General features: G+C 41.3%; 4 protein-coding genes across 7 annotated transcripts; 2 read left to right on the top strand and 2 right to left on the bottom strand.

Annotated features, from left to right (window-relative positions):
- The first annotated feature begins 73 nt into the window (after nt 1–73).
- mrpl18 (mitochondrial ribosomal protein L18) lies at nt 74–4,574 on the top strand. 2 transcript variants are annotated; one of them, XM_005467682.4, is made up of 5 exons: nt 74–177; nt 267–370; nt 443–611; nt 2,876–3,110; nt 3,214–4,574. In XM_005467682.4, exons 2-5 carry the CDS (start codon nt 283–285, stop codon nt 3,289–3,291), a joined length of 570 nt encoding a protein of 189 aa, XP_005467739.1. In that variant the 5' UTR covers nt 74–177; nt 267–282; the 3' UTR covers nt 3,292–4,574. The 2 variants fall into 2 exon arrangements, with proteins under 2 accessions (XP_005467739.1, XP_003444789.2); XM_003444741.5 differs by having other exon boundaries at nt 77–171.
- si:ch211-203d1.3 (protein phosphatase Slingshot homolog 3) lies at nt 3,743–17,176 on the bottom strand. 2 transcript variants are annotated; one of them, XM_005467681.3, is made up of 17 exons: nt 16,745–17,176; nt 15,523–15,680; nt 14,086–14,123; nt 13,789–13,975; nt 11,861–11,976; nt 11,656–11,724; nt 10,738–10,803; nt 10,420–10,602; nt 10,001–10,094; nt 9,757–9,885; nt 9,482–9,528; nt 9,192–9,338; nt 6,686–6,886; nt 6,372–6,600; nt 6,183–6,269; nt 5,998–6,090; nt 3,743–4,955 (listed from the first exon to the last, which is right to left on the bottom strand). In XM_005467681.3, the coding sequence occupies exons 2-17, from the start codon at nt 15,568–15,570 to the stop codon at nt 4,809–4,811; spliced, it is 1,881 nt and encodes a 626-aa protein (XP_005467738.1). In that variant the 5' UTR covers nt 15,571–15,680; nt 16,745–17,176; the 3' UTR covers nt 3,743–4,808. The 2 variants fall into 2 exon arrangements, with proteins under 2 accessions (XP_005467738.1, XP_025767691.1); XM_025911906.1 differs by lacking the exon at nt 16,745–17,176 and adding an exon at nt 14,804–14,814.
- Nucleotides 17,177–17,732: 556 nt separating this feature from the next.
- Nucleotides 17,733–22,278, top strand: grhpra (glyoxylate reductase/hydroxypyruvate reductase a). The gene is made up of 9 exons (XM_003444748.5): nt 17,733–18,410; nt 18,618–18,748; nt 19,533–19,605; nt 19,690–19,806; nt 19,891–19,979; nt 20,091–20,192; nt 21,204–21,339; nt 21,455–21,585; nt 21,688–22,278. The coding sequence occupies exons 1-9, from the start codon at nt 18,325–18,327 to the stop codon at nt 21,807–21,809; spliced, it is 987 nt and encodes a 328-aa protein (XP_003444796.1). The 5' UTR covers nt 17,733–18,324; the 3' UTR covers nt 21,810–22,278.
- A 54-nt stretch (nt 22,279–22,332) lies between these two features.
- tomm5 (translocase of outer mitochondrial membrane 5 homolog (yeast)) lies at nt 22,333–26,925 on the bottom strand. Of its 2 annotated transcripts, none has more exons than XM_005467678.4 (2): nt 26,693–26,925; nt 22,333–25,477 (listed from the first exon to the last, which is right to left on the bottom strand). In XM_005467678.4, exon 2 carries the CDS (start codon nt 24,479–24,481, stop codon nt 22,757–22,759), a length of 1,725 nt encoding a protein of 574 aa, XP_005467735.2. In that variant the 5' UTR covers nt 24,482–25,477; nt 26,693–26,925; the 3' UTR covers nt 22,333–22,756. The 2 variants fall into 2 exon arrangements, with proteins under 2 accessions (XP_005467735.2, XP_003444797.1); XM_003444749.5 differs by having other exon boundaries at nt 25,137–25,477; nt 26,693–26,916.
- Nucleotides 26,926–27,300: the final 375 nt, after the last annotated feature.

Genomic DNA, 27,300 nt, shown 5'->3' with positions numbered 1-27,300 from the left:
GCCTGATAGTTTTAGTAGAATTAAAAAGTTGTTGGCGTTTTCCATCGTTTTAAGTTCCGGAATTACTGTAAACGGAACCTTAAGCGCGAGTTCAGTTTCTATGGGTGCTGTTTCCGAAGTGGCACAGAGTGAACCGGATATTATCGGAATGTCAAAGAAGGGACTCCTCATGTAACGGTGGATTTTTCTTGAATAGTATGTTTGCTTGTTTTTGGCGTCTTACCTGATGGTAACACATTGATTGGCCTTTTTATTTGTGAGGTTAGCACTGCTCGGGAGGACATGGCTCTGAGCCAAGTTAGTCGCAGTGTGCGGCTGCTCTTAGGTCAAATTCAACGCTGTCGGCCAGCTCTGCTTTCAAACCAGACGGGTAAGTAAAGCTAGAAAGCCTTAAACTTTCTATCTGCAGTCATAAAAGCTGACCAGACTAATTGTCACACAGCTCGGTGTCTGAGTCAAGCAGCTTCTCAGCCAGAGCCCTCCGCGGATGAAAATGAAGCCGTGAACCCGACCTTTGTAAATAGAAATCCCCGCAACCTGGAGCAGATGGCTCTGGCTGTGAAGGATCGGGGCTGGAAGACAACCTGGCCACACCGGGAGTTCTACCACAGGTCTGTAAAAGTTTAAGTTTTTACTGTGAAATCCAGAATCAGACTGAGTAGCACTGCGAGGGTGCATCCTGTTGATTTAAAGTGAAATTAGTCTGTGGAAACAGGCGGTTTCTCTATACTGGAATTCTGGATTCAGACAAATATTGCTCATATATGAAATTTTAAAGGGCTTTTACTTTGAAGTAAAAAAATCAGAGTAACGTTATACTGAGGAGTGATACTCGTTATATTCTTGTTCATTGTTTAGTCTCTTGTTTATCTAAAATTACAATACCAGAGTGTTAAAAAAGAAAAAGAGTGAACCAAACGTAAAAATAAAAAGATTTGACTTTTTTTCTGTCCTCAAAGAGATCTCACGCTAAGACAGAGGGAAGGTTTCAGATCACATGACCTCAGGGACCTCCTGGGAATGTATGGATGTTCACTAATGAAGTTCACTAATGTGATACCCCTAAAAGTCAAAACAAGCATCTTAAAATGGACTCCCATTGAATGTGAAGCCAGTGCAGCTGGTTCACCAGTGATGTGACATGAGGGTCCTGAACAACCTGTAGACATTCCAAGGAGGTTTTGCTCGAATGAATTACAATAATCCAAACATGATGAAATAAATGCATGAATAACAACCTCCAGTTCAAAGTGTAACACCATGGTGCTCAACTATCTTAAGCTATTAAAAACCGTATCAAACCAGAAATTTGACATGACCATGCAGAGTGAAAGCAAAGTGAAATGTTACCCCACGGTTCCTGATACAATATTTAGCAAATATCAGAAGGGGACCAATCTGTCAGGGGCACAAACAAGGACTTCAGGTTTTTTTCATTAAGTAGGAGAAAGTTATCAGCCATCCATCTTTTAATAGTCTAAGCATTTTTTCAGGATCTGTAGAATGGGGCTTAGAAGAGATCTATAACTGAATGTTATCTGCATAGTAGTGATAAGAAATGTTCATGAAGGTGCTCAAAAAGTGCTGAAGACAGAGCAGATATATCTGAAAATTAAGGACCCCAATACAGAACCTTGTGGCACACCATAGGTAATAGAAGTGGAAGAGGGCCTGTACTTAGAAACAGCATTTGAAAAGCTTCATTCAGATAGCTATAATGTAAACCACTCTACAGCAGGCCCAGATGCACCCACTATCGAGGAACATGTGATGGTCAAGAGTATCAAAAGCAGGGGTTGTCCAACATCAGTAAAACAGAATATTCATCTGCATCACGTTGCATCCAAATGAGACTGGACACTCAAAGAAGAGCTGCTTCAGTAAAATGAGTTCTATGAAGGACAGACTGATATTTATCAAGGACTGTTAATGCTGTAACAGTCCTTGATAATGCTGTAATATGTGTGTAGGTATTAAATAGTTAATACCTACACACATAAGGTTAAACAGCATGGGGACTGGCTTGACAGCAGTCGGTCTGTGCCAGTGGTTGAAATACTGCCCCCCAGACGTGACTGCATTATAAGAGCTGTAATGTTGCATTAGCTGTTGTATTTTTGTTTTTTCTCAAATGGCAGTTTTTAAAATTCATGCATATTTTAGTATTCCAGAAATAAATCTTAAGAGCATAGTCGTGATACAGCTTACTGTAATTTAACAACTTTTGTTAGTGAGGACTTGTGAATTACTTTCTAACTTTGTAGTAACTGTTATGCGGTAACACATTACTCTATACAGTAACTATGTTAGTGTAATTAGTAATGTGACAAGTTGCCTTATAAAACTAAATTACACATTTAAAATGACTTCAATCTAAGAAGGATCGTGACTTTGTAACAAGCAGTGACACAGTATCTTTGAGACATGTTGATGCATAATCAGAGATCTAAAGAAATAGTCAAAGAAACAAACAAGATGAACAGAGAGAAATATTTATAAAAGTATAGCAGCTGTCGGGAACAAAATTCAAAGAGAAATGGAGACAACAGTCATGTGCATCAACCCCACACTGGGTCACAGCTTACAACATACAAACAAGTATCCATTTATGTAAATTTATTACCTTTTTTCTTAAATTAATGTTAAGTTGTATAACTAAAATTGGGAAACAAAGATAACTCTTTTTATATTCATTGCTATTATTCTAGATTATACAAATATTCTGTATTTGTTCTACCCCATTGGGTTCATAACGGTCAATATGAATGGACAGAAAAATATTGTAATCAGTCAGGTTCTAATGAAACATGGCATATTCATGCATAAAGAACAATTATCTCTATTTAATTTCCTCTCGTGCCTCTTATTGTTTCAGGTTGATGTTCTCCCGTAGCCAACACCATGTGACAGCCCAAGTGTTTTCCAGCTGCTCCCCTATTCCGGTGCTTTCTTGTTCAACCAAAGAGTGGGCTGTGAAGAAGGAGCTGGCTTCTACAAACTGCGTGGCAGCCTGTCAGGCTGTGGGCGAGGTGCTGGCGCAGCGCTGCCAGCAGGCTGGCATCACCAGGATGGTGTATAGGGCGATTCCCTGGACATACCGCTCAGATTCTGTGAGTACAGCAGGGACTAGAAATAAAGTTACTGTAACTTTACTTCACTGAGGTAGCCTTTGGCTTCACATCGCTCTCTCTCTCTGGCTTTTCTGTTTTGCAGGTTCAGTCTTTCAGAGCTGCAATGAAAGCAGGAGGAATCATTCTAAGTGAACCCAGAAGGAAATATGTTGGGTCCTGACTGTAATTCATCAGTCAAATCCGCTGTTTTGTATAAATCTGTATCCCGATTACTTCTCTCTTTTGTTAACTATTACTGTGCTGATATTAAGATTACAACTGCTACAGTAAAAAATAGGATTCAAAAGAAAGCTTGTTCCTGTGCCATGTCTCTTTTATATTAAGTCATTCTCCTCTGGTTCAATATTTAATCAAAAAATAAAGATTCTTGGTTTGAGTACAATAATTTATTTTTTACTCAGGTGCTTGTAAACAAGAGTGAGGTGCAGGCAGTGGAGAGTCTGTTACAATAAGGAAATGGATGACAATAAAAACCAATCACTGATCATTTTAATCATAGTACAGTGTGAAGTTGGCTCAGGCGGTGGGAACAGTGTGTTGGGATTATAAAGTGCATGTTTTCTTTTTTCCTCTTTTTTTTTTTTTCTAATAGTGAGCATGCAGGTTAAACGTTTTCTTTTTTTTTCTTTTTTTAACTTGGGTTCACTGGATAAAAAGTAATACCAGCATAAAATAAGAAATGTCCTCATCAGCATCTAGTGAAAACAGAACATTGAATAATTTAAGTTGATCCCTTCAAAGTCCATATAAATACAAGCTCAAACCCTGAACAGTGTCCTCTCACAGGCTGGTATAAAACACAAAACATGCACCCAGGTCATCAGCAATTATGTGACTATATATACTGTAATTATGCACAAACTTGTAAAGTCACATAATTAATGACATAAAATTTGGAAATGGTACAAGAGAAATGCAATATATTACCACCACCTTGTACTTAAGCTAAAACATTAAAAATATCATTAAAGAATCACTTTTCATTCTCAGGTTGAAGGCACTCGTGTAGCCCTGGAGCCAAAATATAATGGATGAAAATAAAATGGGTGGGAAAGGTTCCTAGCAAACCGACATTTCCTTTAAATATATTCACTGGCACAGAGGAATACAGTTTGGCAAACTGGCATATGCCATAAAACTGGCTCTGACATAATCCATAATGCACAGCTTAGATACAGTGAAATCCTCCATATCTGCACATGGCATGTGTTGTGAGAAGGAGGAAATGAACACTTTCTGCTTTGGGCTGGCAGCATACAGCCTCATATAAGGAAATTAAAACAGTTATTGCATAGATACCTCTGAAGTGTTGAAAGGAGAGCTTAAAAAAACGGAAGAGGGACTGAGGGAGCTCGGCAGGGACATGCTGGTTCATATGTGTTTGGATACCTTCATAAACATAAAACATAATAATACAATAATGCAATGATTTCAGCTATCAGATATCCTGGCTTTCACCGGTACAGCAATACTGCAGCATGGTCCTTATAAAAAAAATCAACTATCTATTATAGCTTTTATGAGGTGACATATGCAATCCAAGACCTGGAAAATATAAATTAAGACTTTAGGATCATTATATAAAAACCTTGGCATGTTCCCAGAGCTCACTTTCCTGCTTTTCTCCTCTGTGCCTCGTTTATAGTCCCTCTTGTACCTCCCTGCTTGTTCATCTTTTTAATCACTTTGGGGCTTGCTTTGGCCCGCGCCCGGCCGGCTGGATGGTTCAGGTGAAACATCCACACATGCTTTCTGGTGAGTGAGACATCGGCGCCCATAGCTACGCCTCCGCTGTCCTGGTGACCGCCTCGGACTGCCAGGCATCTTTGAAAAGAACAAAGTAGGAAAGTACAAAGTTATAACATTGGGATTAATTCTTCAGCAAGAAATCTACTCCACAGATACATCGCAACCCCAAACGCCTCTGAACGCTATGGGACTACCTGACGTAAACCTCGGTCGAAATCTAACTACACGTTGTAGCTGGCGACTACCGTGATTATCCTGCTTCAGTACCATCAATACCTTCTATTTCTGGCTACGTATTCACAACAGTTTTTTAATTTATCAGTGATGGCATAACAGTCCTCGCTTCAACATAAGGAATAACAATGAAAGGACTCACAAATGTCAAAACTGTTGGAACTGATGAAAGGAAATGTACAAAGAAGTAGACAAAAACTTGACAGATAAATATTTTTAAATGGAGACTCGGGAGAGAAAAAGTCCCAGCATTTTATTTATTTCGATCATGGTTGGCAGTGCGTGTAAAACACTGGGACGTAACTGAGATGATTAGCACATAAAGCAACACAACCATAAATGCTGCCAAAAATAATGTTGACCACTTAAGTGGATTACATCATAATCTCTAGAAAGATTCACCACAGAAGACTAAATCAGCTACTATTTTGGTAGTATAGTTACTGGCAGGACACAAGGTGTGAAAAAGGGGATGGAAGGCCATACAGGTCCTCACATAGAGTCAAACTAAAGATTTTGATTAAAAATGAAACCTAGTTTGTTTTTTTTCCAATATGTATGTCTGTAGAAATACTAACATAATCACAGGACGAAAAAGTTGCTATAAAAACATACTGGTGGCCTCCAGTGTTACCTCTCTGTCTCCTAGTAGTTACGCATAATGACAATATAAAAAATCCTACATCACTTCATTCTTGGGGTGACGACAATACTCCATCAGCCTTTTACAGCTGAGAGGTAAGAAGCATGACTCATATATTATTCATGAGTTATTTCAAACAACAGGCTTCGCTACATGTCCTCAATCTAAATGAGCCATTTCCAAACTGTCAGCTTAACTACAAAGAGGAGGCTAGAGAGACCGGCACTCTGCTTCTTTTACCTCATATCCTTTATCCACATCATCCATCTCGCTGATGGACTGCATTAATGAGTAGAGGTTCATTCTGCCACTACGATTAACACTTGGTATGACCTGGAGATTAAAGAGAAGTAAAAAGATGAGTAGCCTTTGATGCACTCTGCGTGAGAATATGAGGACAAATGTGGGTCAGGCAGTCTGCTCACCTTTTCTGGTTCATTTACAGTAATCACAGGGCCTGTCTGCACAGGGTCTTGGATAGTGTCAGACTTTGGGGCAGGCTGTTCAAATACCTAGATGAGGTTGATAAGATATAAAGGAGTTAAAGCTGTAAAGGTAAAAAAATAAATAAATCTGGATTTTAAAAAGTGAAAAATTGCTCAGGATCTGATTACCTCACAGTCTTCCCCTGAGTAATTTTTTTCATCTGGATTATCTACGCCATCATCCTCATCAAGTCCGTCATCTTCCTCATCATCATCTTCCTCCTCCTCCTCCTCCTCATCTTCTTCTTCTTCTTCATCGTCGGCTGTCTTTTCTTCCTCCCCTCTTTCCTCATTTCGAACTGATTTTTGTCTTTGGTCTCTCGACTTTCGCTTCCAGAGAGCACTATGGCGCTGCTGGCTGGAATGATAAATGCACATGCACATTCCTCAACTGAGCTTCCAAACTAAAGAGAACAGGAAAAAAAAAGAGCACTAGGCCTAACCTTGCACTGAGGATGCCGCTGTAGGTGTGGAGCTGCTTCATGAAGCCCTCATTGGGCTTGACGATGGACCGGCGATCCCTGACGTAGTTCAATGCCACATCCAGTGTCCAGTGCTGCTGCTTCATAGCATAGGCAATCACTGTGGAGGCAGAGCGGGACACGCCCATCTTGCAGTGAACCAACACCGCCTGACCACTCTTCCTGTAATACACAAAGATGAAAAGGAAAACTCGCACAGTGATTTTGGATTTTGCTTAACAAATATTAAGTCATGAAGGGAGAACTACTGGAATGTATACGCACATGCAAAATAACGCTCTGCAGTAAAAGGCTTCTGGTTTGTGAACATGTGGCAGCTTTAAAACTAGCCGAGGAGCTGAACAAATTTAAGATTTGCAGCTTTAATTGTAGGGTAGCTTGGCCTTCTCTCAGAGGTTTTGTTTCAAAACTCCAAACTGTAAACTGAAAACACAGAAGCAGTATTTTTCTATTTTCGTGGTGTGAATACCGCCTGTCATGATGTTTCACAACTCAGTCGTCGTTTGTAGACATCATTCACACAGATTAGACTTGAAATGGGAAGCTGAGTCACAGTGTGACAGCTCAGAACTGAAAAATTGATGGCTATGCCAATCTTGATCGAATTCAATATTTGAGGAAATGTAGTCTTTCATTTTCTGTTAAAAGTAGGCACAGAGACCGACAACACTCTCATCAGTGTCCATTAAATATGAAGCTGCGTGAAGTGAGCATAGCTCATTATAAAAACTGGAAACAAAGGGAAGCCCTTCGTCTATAAATGATTACAGTAACACATACAGTGTTCCAGTGCTGTTAAATCTCTCTAACATTTTATATTTTATGCTCACTGGCCACTATATTAAGTACACTGTTCAAACTGCTTGATAATGCAAGATGGACGGAAGAATGGTGATTTCACCACACAACCATCTCTGGGATTTACAGAGAATGGTCTGAAAAAGACAAAATATCCCCTGAGTGGTGGTTCTCTGGATGAAAATGCTTTGTCAGTGTCAGAGGAGACTGCTTAGAGCCGACAGAAAGGCAACAGTAATTCAAATAATAAGTTGTTAAAACTAGGGTATGCAAAAGAACGTTTCTGAATATATAACATGTCAGACCGTGAAGACTTGTGGAGTCTTGTTGCAGACCATGGGAACACAGAGTACTCAGAGCATCTTCAGCTCTGCCACCTCCACCTCAGCCTTCTGTCTTTTTGTCACTGTCAGGTCTCACAACCATCTTGCAAACCTTCCCCATCACTCTTGCTGCTATCATTCTACACAAATCACCCCTGACACTCATCTCCACCCGCTCCACCCTGTCTGCACTCTCTTGTGCATTACAAATCATCTACCTTTATTATCTCCGCTCCTATCTTCTTCACCTTTCCACCTGTCTCTCTCTCATTCACAGTATTTTGTCTAGTTTCTACTGACTTTAATTTCTCTTCTCTCCAGAGCACGTTTCCAGCTCCCTAGCCTTTCTTCCACCAGCTCCTTACTGTCACTACAGATATCATAGACCACAGAGACACCAGCTAGACTTCATCTGCCAACCTATCCATCATCACTTCAAACAAGAAGGGGCCCAGAGCCAATCCTACACCACCTTGAAACCATCTGTCACTCCTACCCAAAACTTTTATACAGTCATTGCTCCTACCGCACATCTCACCACTGTCTCGCTGTCCTCAAACATATTCTGCACCACCCTCACATACTTCTCTGCCACTCCTGACTTCCTCATGCATCTCATGGCTCCCATCATATGTGGTCTCTAGATCCACAGAGAAGCTTCTGACCATCTCAAAACTTCTCCATCAACACTCTCAAAGCAAACATCACATCTGCAGTTTTCTTTCTCAGTGTGGCTTCTTTTCATGAAGCCTTAGTGCTGCTCCCTGATTGTGACTTTCTTCATATCCTAGCTTCAGCCATACCATATCTTTATAGTATGGCTCAACAACTATACAACTGTAGTTACAACTGTAGTTACTACAGCTCTGCACCCTTGATGCTGTCATGTCATGTTTCCAACACCATGCTGAATCTACGTCGCAAAGATTTAAGGCAGCTCTGAAGGCAAAAGGCGGTTCAACCCATTACTAGGTGTACGTAGTTAAAAAAAAAAAAAAAAAAGTCCAGTGGGTGTATGCTATTCATACAAAAATGTAAGCTTAAATCCCATTAAATTTAAACAAAAGCTCTGCAGATTTTGGAGACTTTCCAGTCTCCACTAAGATAATAATCAGATTATATAATCTTGAGAATGGTATCAATCAGACAAGAAAGCAAAAAAGGATACACAGTAAAGTGGTTTTTGACTTAAAGGACTGTAGGTCTGTGTCACAATACAGGAGTTCATCATAGACAGTCCTCTATGGAGATTTAGATTCACACATTTCAGCCCCTAACAGAGCTTCTGCCCCGGAGGAACAATTACAAACCTTTTTACAAGTCTGGATTGAAAAAGCCTCTGGTACCTTGCAGTGTTGATGAAGTTGAATGTAGCTGGCCAATGGGACAGCAAGTCTGTGGCTTCCACATCGTACACTCTGATGTTCATGTAAGAGAAGGACTCTGGGAAAAAGTTGTCAATCTCCCTCGTCACATTCAGAATGTAGCCCACGCTGAAAAACATGCCGAGACACACTCAGAGCCAGAGCAAAACACAGTGCATAGCTAAATATTACCCTTATTGTGATTTAATGGGAAACAGAGACAGACCACAACACACAGAGCTGCAGAAAATGTTGCAGGTGAAACTACTAACTTGTTTTTCTGCAGCTCCTCAAAGTTCGCTGCATTCCACTCAGAGCCCTGAAAACAAATAAAAATAGGTTAAAGCGAGGTCAGAGAAGATGAGAAGGAAAGGGCTGACAGAGCCATCTTCCCTATCGCTGTCAACACAGATCTGAAAGGGGAAGTTACAGTCACATGACAACATCCTGGCACTAAAACCCATGTCAGTTTTTTTGACCAAAACAAAAGAAAGTGACTGTACATAATATGGCTTTTAGCTCTATCTGACCTTTAACAATGACTCACCAGGTATAGATAGTCAAATATTTTGGAGGGCTTGTCCATCTGAGCCATGGTGACCAGGATCTCATTGTCGATGTACTCCTTGTAGGGTCTCATGTCAAAGCCTATCCTGGACTCCAGGGTAGCGTGCACCTACAGCAGAGAATGAATGCATTTTGTCACATTTTTTCACCTCAGTTATGCTGTAATAATTTCACTTTTTTTTTCTAAAACCAACTTCCTGTCTCTACCTGCCCACACTTCTCACCATTTTGGATGTGAGGTTGTCCAGGTCTTCAGTCCTCATGATGTCTCTCAGGTGTTCTTTGATCAGGATCTCGTTGGAAACTCTCTCTGCCGAACTTCCCAGAGAACAAAAGGGAAATTTTAGTACCAACTGGCAGGGAGGCACAAGCAATAAGAACAGTTTCTTATTATTACTACATTAATAGCAAGATTAAGCGGTGAAAGTGCCATGTTTAATTTAATTTAATTTATTTTCCACGTGATGCTACAGCTGTACTTTTTTTAAAACATAGGATTTTAAGCACACAGGGTTTGCATGTGGTGGATTTTGAATTTTCCAACTCTGGGACCAATAAGTTAATTTATATATAGTAAATTATCTTAATGTATATTTTTTTTCCAGCACATCAACTCCCTTGGCTACTACAAATAAAAGCATACCTCTGTCCATAGCTGTCCTTGCGGATCGACTCCAGGTCATTCATGACCTCCCACTCATTGAGGCAGTTGCGATCGGACTCGATGTGCCGGTAGTAGTGCCGAGCCCATTCCAGCCCAGAGCCTGGGATCAAAGCTGCCTTGATTGCACGCTCACAGCAGCCATGCAACACCTGCAGCACTGACCTTACAGCAGGAGAGAGGGGAGAGGAAAAGCAAAAAGAACATCACTGTGTGTATTAATGACTTATCTTGAGATTTAGAGCAAAGGAAAGCTATTGATATGCAAAGTGAGCAGCTGGGGATATAAGCTTCACTCACCACATAGTCTGCATGGAAACTGGTTTAAAGATTCTGGTCTCTTTTGCTGAGCTCACGCTAAAGCCACTGCAGGAAACACACAGAAATGTGAATGCTCATTACTAAGCCTGACGACGAGAAAGAGAAGAAGGAGAAATAAGACAGTAACAGTGCTAAGAAGCATCGTTGTGCTACATCACAGTCTGACACACAGGAGAGAAATAATTCAGTGTAAATTAGAATTAGTTCTTGTTCTTGTGGAATGAAAACGTGAGGACAGTGATTGAGAGAGACATTAGCACAGTTGGAGGTGTGATCCAGCCTGATGAGGGGGAACATGCTGGTGTGACATGGCAAACACACTTGGATGACGCTAAAGCATGCACGCGCATTTAAAACACAGCAGTTTAAGCACCCCGTCATGTTAGCCCAACTGTTTTTAAATCCGACACCTCTCGGTTTACTGAGAGATCAGCTCTTCTATCTTTTTTTGAGCATCAGCAGCCCAAACTGTTTTAATCAAGATATAGCTGACTATTTGAAGACACACAAAATGTGCTGGAATGGACCCTTGATGTTCTTCACGCACTACAATGCAGTCACAGAAAAAATTTATTAGACTTTAAAGCAGCAAAACTCACAAATCTTTCAATACACAGTCACATAAAGAAACTAACCATACTTTACTTTCATTTCATTATTAAAAACACATGACCTCCATGCTTATGCAATGATGTGACTGAGTGACAGGAGCTGTTGTAGTTCACAGAGAATGATTCAACTCCAAAAATAAGGACATTACTCATTCATATTATCTCTGGCCAAAATCCCAGAAATCAGGCTGCACCGTCTGTGCAGCAGCCTCCCAATCTCAGCCTCACGCCTGCTTTTACACTTTTAATATAATCCTTAATCCTTCTTTAAAAACATGTTTCTTACCCATCTCCGTCCAGATAAACTTGTGTATTGCTCCATATTGGCAGTACCAGGCCGATGGTGCAATGATCACTAGAAACAAAAAGAGAGGACACATACACACAAGACAAGGGAGGAAATTGTACTTGTTAAAGCTTAACCAGGAATTATTAACAGAACAGAAATCTTATCTTGCGCAACTGTACACCATCATCTTGGTTACACACACCTGTCTGAGTTGGGGAAATCCATGCCCAGCAGGATGCTCTCATGTTTGTTGGCCAGTGTGGAAACGACAATCAGATACCTGACTCTTACTGGGCTAACAGAATCTAACTGCACCGCCTGTATGAAAAGATACACAGAGGGAGGGATGACAGGGAAACATACGACTTGTGAGCACTGCGTTTTACATGCAAAAATGAATTTAAAAAAAAAAAATCATAGTTTTCTTTTTAAGTCTAAAGTTGCCAAATAAGGTTGGGTATTTGCAAGTGGTGTAACATGTCCTGCGTAGTTTATTTTCTTTGGCCTTAAAGGAAAACTCAAATCAGGGAAGTAAATGTTGTCTTTACAGAGATCAAGATACTGGCTCCTGTCCGGTTAAAGGCCTCTACCTATAGTCTTGCTGAAACAAGCTGAAACAAGAAAAGCTACAAGTACACTTTGTGACTTGGTGCTTTATAAATTGAATTGAATTGAATGAAATTTTTATGTGACATAAAAATATCATATAGCCATTTCATTGCTATAGCAACACCATGCATTTACATTCCCTAGAGCAAGAATAAGACAAGCCCGGGCACGTCTGAGGGCAAGAGCCCCGTGTCCCTGGCAAAATATGTAAGTAAATTGTTTCCACTAAAGGAGGAAAGAACAAATGTTTTTCACCACTTGAGGCAAAAACACAACCTGGCTATAAAAGTGAAGCAGCTAGTGATGTGCAACACAAAAGTAAACAAATGTCTTACATCAACAATTCTGAAGCAAGCTTCATATGACAGGAAGCACAAACAGTGAATGGAAATTACTCATATATATTGTTTGGTCAAAGTGATGATACCAATCCGAATGGAAAAAGAGGGCTATAAGCAACCTGTTGAAAAGCTCAACCCAAGATACAACAACCCAAATGGAAAACATTTTTTAGGTTTCTTATGTGACAATATTGAGCTCCCTCTGAAGAGTTACAAGATTAAGTTACTTCACTATTATTTACCCAAAGAATAAAACAATTATCTTATACTTTAACTAAAAGTTTTCAGGACAAACACCACCTGACTTTGCCCCTACTTCTGTGTTATAATGCTGCTGCTTTTACCTTGTTTCACAATTCAAATTTGGAAAGACAGTAGCTCATTGGAAAACAAAGTTTGAAAATAGCTTTCATTTAATTACTCTTAAAAATCCAGCTGAAAATAAAATGTTGTTCCGTATTTTTCTCTATATATCCTCAACCTTATCGCAAATTTGCTTGGAATATTGTGATATACTTTCAAGGCTATATTGCCCACCCATCACATGTGATATTTTACTGATGCTTCCTACCAGGCATTTTCACACATGCACTGGTGACTGGATATTTTCTGGATCTTATCCAGGAGGAGCTTTATGTGCTGCTAATTTCATAGTACAAAGTCTGTGTGATGCCTTATTAAGCCAGTTTGAGATTAAAGCAGGTAGTTTTTTGGAGACCTTACAGAAAATTAAATGGGAGTATTGTGCCTTTCTTCTTGAATGCTGTCATCAACACCAAATAATAGCTCTGGACATAGCCACAAATTCTCCTATACCATACTATATAAATATTACTAGAATAATATTTACGCAAGTTAGCTTGATGCTAGTGATACTGAGGACCTAAAAAGTGGTAACTCACTGTCTCTGAAGGTTTAGAACTTGTAGTGAAGTCACTGAAACTTTCCCTTTAGTCACCTACCCTTTGAAAAAGTCAGTATGTGCAACAACACTCACTTTTAGGGTTTCTTAACATCATAAATCATAATATTTACCAAAACTCAACATTTTGGAGTTATAACCTTTGCCAGTGATACAATCGTATAAGTTTACTTGTTGATCAAAGACAAAAAGTAAATTGTTTCAGTGTGACATTTTTCTGATTTTGCTGATATGATTTGTAAAGACACGAGTGCTCACCAGCTTCACTGTATCTTCTGGTCTGAGGTGTTCAATCATTGCACGGAGATGTGTGTGGCGCATGTCTGGCGCGCCGCTGGTTTGCTTGACAGGAGAAGTCGGGGTGCGAGACGTCTCCTGATGAAGGCTCCCACTCTTGCCATCTTCCAACAGGAGGACTGCCCCTTTAACAAGGGCAAAGCTCTCTCTACAGAGTTACAGAGAGTAGGTTACTGCTGCCGTCATCAAGTAACTGGTTATCGTCTTTCCTAGGTGTGCAGTTTATAACTATTTAAATGTCATGTGGGTTACAGCTACCTTTTCTGAAGTCTTCCTCTTCTTTGGAGGCTTTCATCCTTAGAAAATAAATAAATTCAAAAAATAAATCTTCATCAACAGGAATCATGAACAAAACAAAAGTGTAGTTGGTTTGTATGTGTGCAGTTCACCATGTTAACTTTGATTTACCTATAATTACATTTACAAAGCCTGTAATGATTTTGTTAGGTAGGCTGTTGGCAACTACAATAAAGTGAAAATATGTAGATCCCAAAAGAGGGTCAGAGAAGATGCTGGAGGTTCAAACGCTACTTAAAATGAAAAACGGTTACACAGCGTTTCTAATGCTCTCAGAATTAATTCATTTCAACTTAATAAAGACAACGGTGCTGGAAGAAAGAAAGAAATATCCTGGAAGCACTAGAAGCACTGTGTGTACACATGTATGTACATGTTTGTGTGTGTGATGTTTTTCCTGTTTAAAATTTGTCCACAAAATAGTGGGAAAAAAAAGTTCCTCGGGTGAAATGTGGTACAATACAGATAAGGTGCAGCAGTGAAGAGACAGACACAAAGAGCTAAGGGGGATGGGGGAGGCGGAGTAACAATAAGCAGGTAAACAGAGGAATAACAGAAAAAAATAACAGTAAATGAAAAAGAAATGCAATGCGTTAAGAGGGAAGGGGGGAAAGAAACAAGAGAAGTAGCAGTAGTAACAAGGGTTTACAGAGAAAGAAACTTGAGACAGAAACATTACCTGTTACGCAACTGACAAGTCCAGACAGAGTCAAGAAAAAGAAAAAGAAAAAAAAAGAAACAGAAGAGGAGAAGTGAGCAGGAGCCAGGAGCGGAACGATGAGGGTTTGAAGAAGGAAAAAAAAAGAAGGAGAAAACAAGTTAAGATAGCAGAGTGTTTAAATTCTGTGACATAAATATGCAAAAAATGAGATTTGGAAGCACAGTAAAGTTATTTATGGTTTAATTTGCAATGACAGAGACCAGAGGGGAAACCCAGGGCTTTGACATAATGCTGAAAAAAATATTTATGATGCAGCAGGAGAATGAGAGAAGAGGAGATGTGAGGGACAGAAGCTGATGATAGAGTATTGATGTATGCATTTAACAGGTACAGTGGGCCTTTAGGCAAGTGATTTAATTACTATCTGACAATGCTTTAACAGGAGTTATATCTGTGGTACTGCTACCATGTAAGCCTATCAGTGCGATCGCATCCCTGTCTACAAGTGAAAAACAAATCTGCCTTGTTATCATTCAGGCAAATGTAGTGATGATATCCACAACGGGACACATTCAGGAGCTGCTGCGCTTCATGCCGACCTTTTCAGGGGCTGGCATGAATGACTTGTAGTCAACGTTCTGAATCATTCTTTATAAAAGAAAAGTAAACAACATAATATCTGCTGACACGATGCAAAATGTTTGTGTACAGCAAAACGGGGAGATAACTGAACTCACTGGCGCGGTGGAGATGGATGGGATCCTATGCAGGGTCAACAGAGCCATTGTACAGGTCCGTCTGCACTTAACCTGCTGTTTCTTGCAGGCCTAGACAGGCTCTGCTGGTTCCTCAGCCAAAACTGTGCCGTGGGTGGGGTCAGTACTAGTATTATTTTCTGAAATGACACATGGATGTTTGGAATTTAGTTACGTTCAATAAATAACCTGTGTATCAGTTTGGTTTAGGAAGTCAAAAAAAATTGCTGCTTAATCATTTTCACAAATCCAGTTAAAGCATAGCTGTGTAATATGAGGAAATACAATATCCAAATATTTTTTATATATATAGCATCCACATACTGTCATATTTCTGTTCGTATTACACCACTAATGGCAAACCATGGCTATATTTACAACATCTTACCATAATTGACTTAAAGTACCAAGAATTTTCAGCAATATCTAAAAACAGCATGCTCATCTAATTGTTTTATATAAGAAAAAAACGTCATATTTTATAGCTTGTAACTTTTAATAACAATGGATCAATTTTAAATATAGTACCACCATTCCTCCCACAGAAATCAAACTGCACGCCTTTAGTGCTGCAAAACCCCTATCGTGTACATAACAACACAAACACGATTAGAAGCAACCACAAAAACAATACTGCAAAACGGCATTATATTAAAACAGATAAACCGATAACTGAGCCTCACGCTCGTTAGTTTTGTGCTGAAACACTCAGTCTATATAAGGATGTGGCTGGGGTAAAAAAATATATTGACCAATAAAGATTAAACAGAAATTTACATGACTGCTGGTTCCTAGTGGTTTGCACGGTCAGACCCGTTCAGCGTAAATGGTGTTGAAGTTAAAAGCATATTGAAGTTAAGCAACCAGAAAAAAAGAGAGAGAGAGGAAAAAAAGCTTCTTGCTGCTGCCTTGGCTCTATCACTGACACATGAACACCGCGGTAACGCCTTCGTAATATGACAGCAAATATGCGATACGGCTTCAGCTCGCTGCATGCGGACAATAAAGTTATTTCTTTCCTGGAGCTGTTATCGAGTGAGTTATCGTAACTACATGGTTTTAATACTGACAGACGGGCTCAACGCAAAGAGTAGCTCCTTTTTGCAGTGATCACAAACAAGCTAGCAGTAATATGTAGCCTCTTACAGCCAGTCTTGGCATTCAACAAATAACCTCTATAGTCTCAAGAAGGGTGTTTTCTTACCTCTCCAAGCTGGGTCCTCACTCTAATTTCCTGCTTCGGAGCCTGCGTGTTTTTCTTCCGTACCGAGAGCTCCTTATTCCGCCCTCTGTTGCTTTCTGAGGGTGAGGACTTGACCATTTACAGAGCGCAGAGGCTACTCCTCTGGAGAGTTTTTTTTTTTTTTTTTAACCAGCGAGCGACGAGCAGCGTCGCGCGGAGAGAGCGAGCAGGAGCAGACGGTGACGTCTTACGCAAGCAAATCGTTCAGGCGCGTGAAGAAATTTAAGCGTCTAGTCCATGGCTAGTCTACGAGTCTCTGAAGCAGTAGGCTGAAGGATTTTACTCGTTTTGCTTTTGCTGCTGCAGAATCAAATAATTATGAAGCAGCAAAAGAGGAAATATTAAGTCAAAAGGTTTCCACGCGATAAGTGCGTTTCACTGTAGGGGGCAGCATTGAGCTTATAGGGTGAGTCCCAACAAACTGCATGTGTTGGACATGTCGCTGCTAACACAGAGAAATCATTTTGGATATACAGTGGATACAGTGGATATACGTTTTGAGCCACTCCTTATTCGTTTTTTTTTAGGATAGATGGTAGTTTTTGGGGGGTCACAGTTATGCTAGAGGTGGACCATATCAACACCGCTATTGTTATTGGATCGATACTAGTGCGATATTATCCATACTTTGTTTCTTTTTAATATTTTCTTGCATTTAGCATTTGCCTTTATTTGATAGCGATAGTGGAGACAGACAGAAAGCTGGGAGAGAGGTGGAATGACACGCAGCAAAGGGTCACAGGTCGGATCCAGTGGCCCGGGTTTGGATTAAGCAACCAGAACGCAAACTATGGACCCTGGTTAGCTCAGCAGCCTGAGCTAACCAGGGTCCATAGTTTGTTTCTGTCTTTTTACTTTAGCATGCAATTGTGTGAATTAATTCTTAAATTTTTATTAAACTGAAAAATATACTTGAAACATCCATTATAAAAAATGTCTGTCTTTTTGTGTTGATTGTCAGGTCTATTTTATTTATAGCCTATAGCACATTTAACCAACATAAGTTTTCTGATGATGAATTCATATACACATGCCTGTAATCTATCAGGAGCAAACTTTACAGTTGTTTGTGTACTTTGACATTACAACGCGCATGCGTTTTACGACCACAGCTTATTATTACGATTTTGTCCACTCCTTTCATTTTCATCCCGTCGGGTGGCAAGGGGCAAAATCGGAAGAGTGATGTAAACATTCCTTTACTGGGATTCCTGTATGATAATCCTCTAATTGTCCCCCCAAAAATGAATAAAAACACGTGGAAGCAGGCTTTAACCTAGTCTCTAAACTATAACCAATAAGACAACAGGCAGATGGATACATGTCTTTTATGGCTATCATTAAATTTTATTCGAATTGTATGGGAATGCCAAAAGAAGTAGCGAGTCAAGTATGTGCACCCAATCCCTACCACGCAGGCGCAGTGGTGTGAGTTCGACTACTTCCTGGCGTCTCAGAGTAGCCCGGGCTCTGCTGACGTTGAAGGTTAAAAGCTTCAAGTTTCAGTTTTGAGTGTGCAGGTTTTCTGCCGTTAAAGTGGGATGCAGTCAGCGGGAAAACTCATGAAGGTTTTCATAACGAGGCGCATCCCGCAAGAGGGGATGAAGATCCTGTCAGCGGCTGGAGTGTACGAAGTGTTTTTGTGTGTGAATGAACAGCAAGCTGTCCGTAACAGTGTTGTGCAGATCGGCTCATGCACGCTGTGATTCATGTTTATACACTCCTGTTGCCACACCATTACTCTCAGTTTTCTCTGCTTGCACAAGCTAGCCTGCATGTTTGAGTGAAATGCTACTTCATGCATCTCGTTCTTTTCGTGTCTCGTTGGAAGCAGATGTGAGGTGTCTCAGTGGGACTCCGATGAGCCTGTGCCGAGGGCAGAGCTTCTCAAAGGTATTCAGGGGGCTCACGGTCTTCTGTGCCTGCTGTCGGACAAGATCGATGCTGAGGTCCTGGAGGCTGCAGGTACTCACTGTCCTCAGGTGGTAGGGTGACCAGATCCAAGCAGACTAAATAAACAGTATGTGTGTGGGTGATTTTTAATAACGGTTTTGATATATTTATCACCAGAAATAATAGTTTTCCCTGTCTCCCTCTATCTGCTAATCACCTCTGGATTTTAGAGATCCATGTGTGTTTTCCTAACTTTCATTCATTGCGGGACAGTAGGGGATATAAATGCTGTGCATTTCCACACAAAGTGGGACACTTGATCACCCTATGTGTAGTACTGATTTGGATTTGTGTGTCAGGGTCTGTAGCACACAATATGAACTGGACGGGAGGCCAACGTTAGCCTGAGAGGGTTTGAACTCCAACACGCTATGTGAAATTACAACCATACACTGTACCCTCATAGAGAAATGTTTACAAAGTTAAAACTAGCTGCTCAAGCACCTGTTTTTGGTTTCAAAGGGTTGCTGGAAGTCTGAGCTGGAAAGACCTGTCCATTCAGCCACCTCAGCCATGCTTTGTTACCACAACTGCTGCAGAAGGAGTAAACTACTTTAAACCATGTGTATGAATTAGTGTAACCTGTAGTTCAAGTGTATCATTAGAATTCAGCTGAGGGGGCACAGTGACTTTATTTGGCAGGCCTGAACCCCTTAGGTCCGTCCATAATCACTGTTAATCATTCAGCTTATATTGTCTGGATGAAGATGGCCATTTTGTTGCTTTTAAACTCGGGATTTGATTACATTTATTTGACAGCTACGTGACTGCTTAGCTGTTTTGTCTTTGATTTCAGGGCCGAACTTGAAAGTGATCAGCACGCTGTCTGTGGGATTTGACCACCTGGCCATCGATGAGATCAAAAAACGGTGAATCAACTGAACTTCACTGTTAACCAGTAAGAGGACACATTATATGCCTTCTCAGTTATACCTATGTTTTGTTTTCAACAGTGGGATTCGTGTTGGATACACCCCGGATGTCCTGACTGATGCCACAGCAGAGCTGACTGTGGCTCTGCTGCTGGCCACCGCTCGCAGATTACCAGAGGGAGTGGAGGAGGTGAAAAAGTCAGTCTCACCTAGTTACACATTTATACTAATGAGTGAAAATCTTATTATTGTTTCTCTGATCACACTTTTTCTTCCCCTCAGTGGTGGCTGGAGCTCGTGGAAACCTCTCTGGCTGTGTGGTTACGGTCTTTCTGGCAGCACTGTAGGAATCATCGGACTGGGACGCATAGGTTGGCTTTACTAACTTCGTAACCGTATCTAACTTGCAAAATCTGATCAGATTTTCCTCCTAGCATTTAAGACTTGCTGGTAGTTGAATAACTGCTTGTGTTCGTGTGCAGGCATGGCCATAGCTCAGAGACTCATGCCTTTCGGAGTGAAGAGACTTCTGTACTCTGGGAGAACAGCCAAACCGCACGCTGCTGAAGTGAACGGAGAGTTTGGTAAGGAATGAATAGAGAAATGCACACAGTGAAAGGGGGATGATAAAAAGCATAGCAGGGTAGAAGGGGGAGGGCAGTAGTTGTAAACCTAATTTAACCCTGTGTCCAAAGACATGTGGACACAAAATGTAAATTACATAAAATGCAATGTGTTGCACACCAGTTAAAACCCAGATTTAACTGTAAATGGCTGAATTGAAACAAAGAAGCTACAGTGAAGATGGCATCTGAGCTGTTGTGCAAATTTACACACAAGGCCTGTCCAAAGGGTTTATTTCTGGCAATTAATGATGTAGATTTAATACGAGGTAGATTTAATGGATAGATAGATGGAATAGAATAGAAATAAAGATGAAATAAAATCACAGTACTCTCAAGTTGTTGAAAGGATTAAATAAATTAGGATAACGCCATCTTACATCATCACTAGTGCATCCACAAGCCTTGGTATTTCCATCGTCTTTAGATGTGACAATAAGTGTAACATATTTACTTCTACTGCAGATTTCTGTCTGTGATAAATGCAGCGCTGCCCAAGGGCCCAACGATCGCAGACACAGCTTTGTCCCTTTTTTGTAGATATTGTTTTGTGAAGCAGACATGATTATTGTACTTTTAATGTTGTGTATGTAGTGTTTACAGAGTGGTGAACCTCTCTGTCTCAGTTTTACTCAGATCCTCTTTTTATACCCAGTCAGGCCTTTTGTTCCTCTCCTTTTAAAGGCGATGCTGGCACCGGAAGCAAACACTTTACAAAAAAACAGGATATGTATTCTCAAATAGGGCTTAGAAAATTGCTTTATACATTCACATTTATATTCCAAAAAACAGGGTTTGGGGAAAGGTGTTCATTCAACACAATAATGAAGTGATGTGGATGAAAAGAATAATTAGAATGTAGTTCAGTCACGGTCAGATACATGATCAGTGTTGGCTTCATAGTTTCATAGTGGATATTTTATTGATTGTTAATATACGTGTTTGTCCTGTGTCACCTCTTCCGTTGATCAGTTCCCCTGGACACACTTGTGTCTGAGAGCGACTTCATTGTTGTTTCCTGCTCCCTGACACCAGAAACCCAGGGCATGTGCGACAAGAGTTTCTTCAGCAAGATGAAACCCACCGCAGTCTTCATCAATACTAGCAGGTAGAGCAGTGTGTTTAAAGGGGGTAGAGGATCGGACTGAGACAATAATCTGTGCCCTTGTACTTTTTTAATAACAATAAATCCCCATCATCATACAGTGAATTATTTGATTTAGGGGGGCTGTGGTGAACCAGGAGCATCTATACGAGGCACTGAGCAGTGGACAGATAGCTGCAGCTGGACTAGATGTCACAACACCTGAGCCACTTCCAACAAACCACCGGCTTCTCACGCTAAAGAACTGCGGTGAGCAGAAAGTTTGTTCCCTGCGTAGATGTCTGTTTCTGACCTCTAATGTTTAATTTACTGTTTAAAAAATATTTTATGTCCTGTTTTTATCCCATGCAGTGGTGTTACCTCACATTGGCAGTGCCACCTACTCCACGAGAGGCGTCATGTCGGCGTTGGCAGCACGAAACCTGCTGGGTGGTCTGCAGGGCACAGACATGCCCAGTGAACTCACCCTCTAAGAGCCTCAAACTGAGCCACTGTGCCTCTTCTGCTGACCGCAGAAAACAATAATGAAGTGATTTGGATGAAAAGAATAGTAAGAATGTAGTTCAGTCACGGTTGGGTATATGATCAGTGTTGGCTTCATAGTTTGACTTTAATCTGTCAGTTTTGACACTGAAACCACATGTGCATTTTTGAGGAAGGAAATGATCGGTGCAGTTTTGTGAAATATATTCAAGTACTTTAAAAATGGCCTTAATAACAAACCATCGGTCCTCGTTAACCTTAAAACTTCTCAAAATACACTATAATGTATTCTTAAAACTCATCTCCCCCATTTTAAAATGCAATATTTACCATGATGAACTTCCTTATCTGCACTTTCTCTGCTAATACTTCATGTCTCCCGTTACTGAAACAGCATAACACTCCAGTTTTGTAATGAAATATGATTTTTGTGAAGAATAAAAACCTAACTTTCACGCACAAAAGTGTGTAATTTTTGAATTACCTCATGTTAAAAAATAGATTTGTGATCAATAAAAATGACCAAATGAATCATTTATTCTCATTAACTTGAAGCACAGCAGCAATACAAACCATCATCAGTGTATTTGCATCAGTTTGGATACATTTTATGGATTTAATTTAATTGAATAGTAATAAATAACAGTCCATATTTAGAGCAAAGTGTCTGCCAAAGACTGGTCATCTTTCCAGTTAAGGCAGGTGTTCTTCGAGTGCTTATACAGGTGGGAGGACTGGCTGAAGCGCTTGCCACACTTGGGACAGGGATAGGGCTTTTCTCCTGTGTGGACACGAATATGCTTCTTGCAGTCAGTCAAGTTCATGAAGGTCTTACAGCAGATTTTGCAGGCGTATTTTTTCTCCCCTTCCACCAGCAGCACGTGGTCCTCAGCAGCTGCTTTCTTACACTTGGAGAGAACATCCTCTGAAGCTCGTGTCAGAGGTGGCCGATCGGCGGCGTCCCCCCAGAGCCATGGGAAAGCTCTGTGCCAGATTCTGATCCAGGTTGCGTTTTGGGGGCGATTCGACGGAAGGTTGTTGCTCCTGAGCTTTTCCCTGCCCTCGAGGGTTGGACGACAGGGGCTCCCACACTGAGTGGTGGTCTGACAGTGCTCAGGAACCCTGTTAGAGAGTTCTGGGTGGGCTGGAGGATGATGGTGTCACTAAATCCTGGGCTCTGAGTTGGGAGAAGCTGCTGCAAGGGGACCGAGGTGACCGGAAAAATAAGTGAAGATGAAGAGTCTGAAGACTGAGCAGTAGAGGTGTTTGCCTCGTCTGACTTTTGATCCTGCTCACCTGCATCTACCAGAGCTGGAAGAGCTTCGCTGGCGGCAGCGGCAGCAGCTGTGGCAGCAGCCGTGAGGCTGGCTAGACTGTCATCTTCTTCCAGAGCTCCCATGACACTTTCAGTGCCAGGATTGAGAAAGCAGGAAAAAGCCAGGTCTGACAGGCTGTCCAGGCCCTCACCATCCGCAGAGTTCTCATCCAGATCTCCAGTTTCTTTCTGCTCCTCAGTGCGAAGATCTGTGCACAGCTCCGACTGTAAAGAGCCAACATTACACGTTGCTGGGCTGGCTGCAGCCATCTTCTCACCACTGAGTTGCGCATTCAAATTGTCTGTGCAGGCTTCCAGTGGAGACGGAGGAGAATTACTGGTTAACAAATCTGGAGAATATGAGCTTAGATTTTCCTTTTTCACCTCAATCACTGGCATCTGTGGCCTGTCTCCCTCTTCTTCTCCCACTTTTACCTTGACCACACCGTCTCCATCTGTATCTTCACCCTTCTCCCACACACCTCCTATGCTGCTATCCGACTGGCTCGGCAGCTGGATTTCCTCTAACTCTCCCTTGGGTGCTTTGTACTTCTTCTCCTCCTCATCACCTTGGTTTTCCCAGAGTGCGTCAGTTATCTGCAGGCAACCTGTGGACAACAGAGCTTCTCCTCTGTCCTCGTGGCTCACACAGCTCCTGGTAACAGTAGGTGAACACTCCTTATAGTTTTCTCCAGGAAGTCTGGAGGTTCTCTTCCTGTCACTGAGCCTGTCCTCATGCAGCTTTCTCTTATGCCCCACTATCACCACACAGTCTTCATCCCCAACAGACTGACTCACCTCCTCTCCCATTTCCTCTTTATCGAGGTCCTCTTCCAGGCCTGATGTGACCCGTTGCTGTGAACTGCCTGCTAGCTGGGAAGATGGACTTTCCTGTTCCTGCTGCTGCACAGACCTCCAACCTTTAGGCGCAGAGGCAGGGAAGTTTTTCCTGGACAGGTGTATCTTGCAGGCCTTGACCACGGCGTTGAGGTGCAGGTGCGATGCCGCCAGTAACACATCCATCACATTGGAGGTCCCTAGGGAAAGAGTGGAGGTGTAAATCATATCGAGCAGGGTGGAGAAAGACTCTGGGGTCACCACCTCTGGATCGAGCTCTATCACACTGGGACCATCTCGACACCTGTCAGCCCCTGAACCTCCAGCCTCATCTGCAGTGTCGCTGGAGGTGAGGAGAGCCCTGAAGTGAGAACTGCATGCTGCCAGGATGGAGCGGTGAGCCTGAAAGGTCTGACCTCCAACCACCACTACACAGTCACACAGCTGAGCTTGGAGGCGCTGGTGGTTGAGCTGCTTGAAAATATGCTGAAAGTGACTTGGAAAGTTCATCACGGCCGATGGTGCTGGTTATTAAACACTAAGGATATCAGATTATCATCGAGAATCCATCGAGCCGGTCGATCGATAAGAAACACAGCTTATCTTCTCATCCGCATCTCATCTGCTGGGAACAGCCCCTTGCAGCACAGCTCCAGTGTTTAGCAGCGTTATTGTCTGATTCACCGGCTGCTCTAGAGATGCTCTGGAGTACGGGCGGGCCTGGTCCAACGGTAACACGGAGGAACGCGGAGGATCCCGCGTGCGCACGGCTGATGCTCTCCTCACTAAAAAGAACCTCAAACTGCAGCCGACATCACCCTTACGCGGTTAGTAAGCCACAGAGCTCACACACAATAGCCCGGTTTAGCGTCCATTGCTGACGCCTCCATCACTTGCAGTCTCATCAGTCCGCACACTTGCGTAGCAGCGCCCCCACGTGGTATGATTCAGGAAGTGCGGGCACATTCTGTTTGATCACAAACTTGTTTTTTTTTTTTTTTTTTTAATTGTAGCAACAATATAGCAGTAATTTCTTGAGAGAGCCAGAAATAGTTGTATGTTATCTATAATTTCATACTACATACATATTAGTGCTACTAATATGCGTTGTGTATTAAGTATATCTCTCAAATATTAGGTGTTGAAGAAACACTTGTACACTGGCAACATAAACATGGATTGACTTTATTATGACATCTGGAAGAAACTCTATTAAAGACAAAACATGTATAAACAAAGAGTGACAAGGTGTTTTAATAATAACAGTTAAAAAAAAGAAAAAAGTTTACAAAGTGAAACAAAACTGAATGTGTGTGAGCCGGTTTCTCCGCTGCAGTGATGGACAAATGCTGGTAATTTTCCGCTGTGATTTTGTAATGGAACCAGCCGCCTGCTTCTGGAGATCCATGCTGTCTCTGATGCAATCAGCTCTCTGTGAATGGATGGAGGAGGAGGAGACCAGCTGCTCCGCTCATATGCTGTCCAGCTTCTTTAACACATATGGTGCTGTAAACACAGAATACACGTCATATCAGCTCCACCAGCCCCAGTCCAAACAGATACACAGCTCTCAGATACAGATGAACAGACACCATCTTACCTGCTACAGGTAAACAAATTCTTATGGGAGGAGAACAGGAAAGACAGGCACCAAACACCAACATATACAGTACTTTGCACAAGTATTGAGTGACCCCTCATTTCTTTGTCTTGAATAACATAACTCATTCAAGAAAAAACAGGCACCTAACTCAAGAGATAATTTAATAAACTTAAGCAACTTTGTTACTAGCATCCTGCAGAAAATGCTGCTTTTTCCATTGGTAAATCCACAAAAAAAAGATGTCAAAGATAACACCGTTTGATTGGCAATAAAATGGGATTTTTGTACTAACAAGATGATTCCCAAAGAGCTGCTAGCTGAAAACTTGGTAAACAATGTGCAATGCAATTAAAAAAGGCAGGAAAGTGGACAGACAGAGGACAAAAATAGTAGCAGGTATAAGAAACAATGTACGGTAGATGAACAGTATCTGAAAGAAATCCTGAGAGATACATTTGGCCCTTCAGTCGATCTAGTGCTCACTGAAACCTCAATGGAAACTGTCTCACTGCAAAGGTGACAGTCAACTATCCATTCAAGAGGGAAAGTAAACAGGGAGAAAAGCCTGAGGTTGGCTAAATTCCACAAGAACTGGACTAAAAATGAGACACAAAAGGTCTTGTAATGAATCCAAATTTGGCATTTTTGGTTCAAATCATTGTCAGTATTTACAGAGGCCAGGAGAAAGCTACACATGTGTCGGTCTACAGCCATCTGTAAAACACGGTGGAGGCTTTCAAACTCATTAGAATTGTACCAACTCTGTTTTTCTGTTATATACACCGTTTCTATGTATGTTTGCACATGTTTCATTAAATCACTGCACCATTTCCCTAGCAATACATAAAGAATAAATGATGACCCTACACTTTTCCACAGTACTGTGTATCAAGCTCAGTACTGCTTGGCACGTGAGGTGTATGTGATTTCTAAATACTGTAAACCACAACATAATATACCTGATGGGGGCAACATTTTGATGTGCTCGTGTTACTTCACATGCATGATTATTACAAAGAGAAAGTGAGCAAATGACACCGTTTACTGATAATGAGCTGCATTAAATACCCATGAGCGGGCTACTCAGCTAACTTTCAATGTCATCTGACGCTACTCACTGGCTCTGAGCAGAGCGACGTAAATAAGGAAGTTTCGTAAAGATAAGATGACATCTTGTCGCATTTTCTTCTTCATCTCCTCCGGGTCCATTTTGGGTCCGAGCCCTTCCAGTTTAAACATTGCTGCTGTAATTCTACTCGGTCTGGTTCGCCTGAAAAATTCACCGTTTCAGGCGCATGGACGAATTAGCTAAACCGGAAATACGCAACACCGGAAATTACGACGAAATACGGTGCCTACACAGGGACAAACCATACAAAGGAACCAGAACGCGAAAGTGTATAGTGGAGCCTTTATTAGACTTTAGCGGTTTTATCGTATATTTAGTTAAAATTGGAGTACTTTAGTTATTTTAGTTATTTTTAATTATGTTTTATTTATTATATTATTCTTGTGTATGCTCTGCTGGATACTTAAAATAGTCTTATCCAGTGTAATGCAGAAGAGTTAAATACTCCTTCAGGAAATTGCACATTATAGAATTATGTTAAGAAAATAAACTTATGATAATAATAATAATAATAATAATAATAATAATAATAATAATTGTGGTTGGTTTCTCGGGTGTGGTCCATAAGGGTCAATTTGACCCTGTTTTTCGGTGATT

Source organism: Oreochromis niloticus, linkage group LG2 (assembly GCF_001858045.2).
Source record: "Oreochromis niloticus isolate F11D_XX linkage group LG2, O_niloticus_UMD_NMBU, whole genome shotgun sequence".
Taxonomy (NCBI): Eukaryota; Metazoa; Chordata; class Actinopteri; order Cichliformes; family Cichlidae; genus Oreochromis; species Oreochromis niloticus.
Note: the sequence above shows the minus strand (reverse complement) of the source record. Positions and strands in the feature narration are given on the sequence as shown.

Excerpts from the sequence above, each read along its gene's own strand:
- si:ch211-203d1.3 (XM_005467681.3), bottom strand. The coding sequence starts at position 15,570 with ATGGCTCTGTTGACCCTGCATAGGATCCCATCCATCTCCACCGCGCCA. Across the intron at positions 11,977-13,788 it reads CAGAAGATACAGTGAAGCTG|GCGGTGCAGTTAGATTCTGT; the intron begins GTGAGCACTCGT and ends CTTTTCATACAG. Across the intron at positions 6,091-6,182 it reads CTGTAAATGAACCAGAAAAG|GTCATACCAAGTGTTAATCG; the intron begins GTGAGCAGACTG and ends TTTAATCTCCAG.
- mrpl18 (XM_003444741.5), top strand. The coding sequence starts at position 101 with ATGGGTGCTGTTTCCGAAGTGGCACAGAGTGAACCGGATATTATCGGA. Across the intron at positions 371-442 it reads TCTGCTTTCAAACCAGACGG|CTCGGTGTCTGAGTCAAGCA; the intron begins GTAAGTAAAGCT and ends ATTGTCACACAG. Across the intron at positions 3,111-3,213 it reads GGACATACCGCTCAGATTCT|GTTCAGTCTTTCAGAGCTGC; the intron begins GTGAGTACAGCA and ends TCTGTTTTGCAG.
- grhpra (XM_003444748.5), top strand. The coding sequence starts at position 18,325 with ATGCAGTCAGCGGGAAAACTCATGAAGGTTTTCATAACGAGGCGCATC. Across the intron at positions 18,411-18,617 it reads ATCCTGTCAGCGGCTGGAGT|ATGTGAGGTGTCTCAGTGGG; the intron begins GTACGAAGTGTT and ends CGTTGGAAGCAG. Across the intron at positions 21,586-21,687 it reads TCTCACGCTAAAGAACTGCG|TGGTGTTACCTCACATTGGC; the intron begins GTGAGCAGAAAG and ends TATCCCATGCAG.
- tomm5 (XM_005467678.4), bottom strand. The coding sequence starts at position 24,481 with ATGAACTTTCCAAGTCACTTTCAGCATATTTTCAAGCAGCTCAACCAC.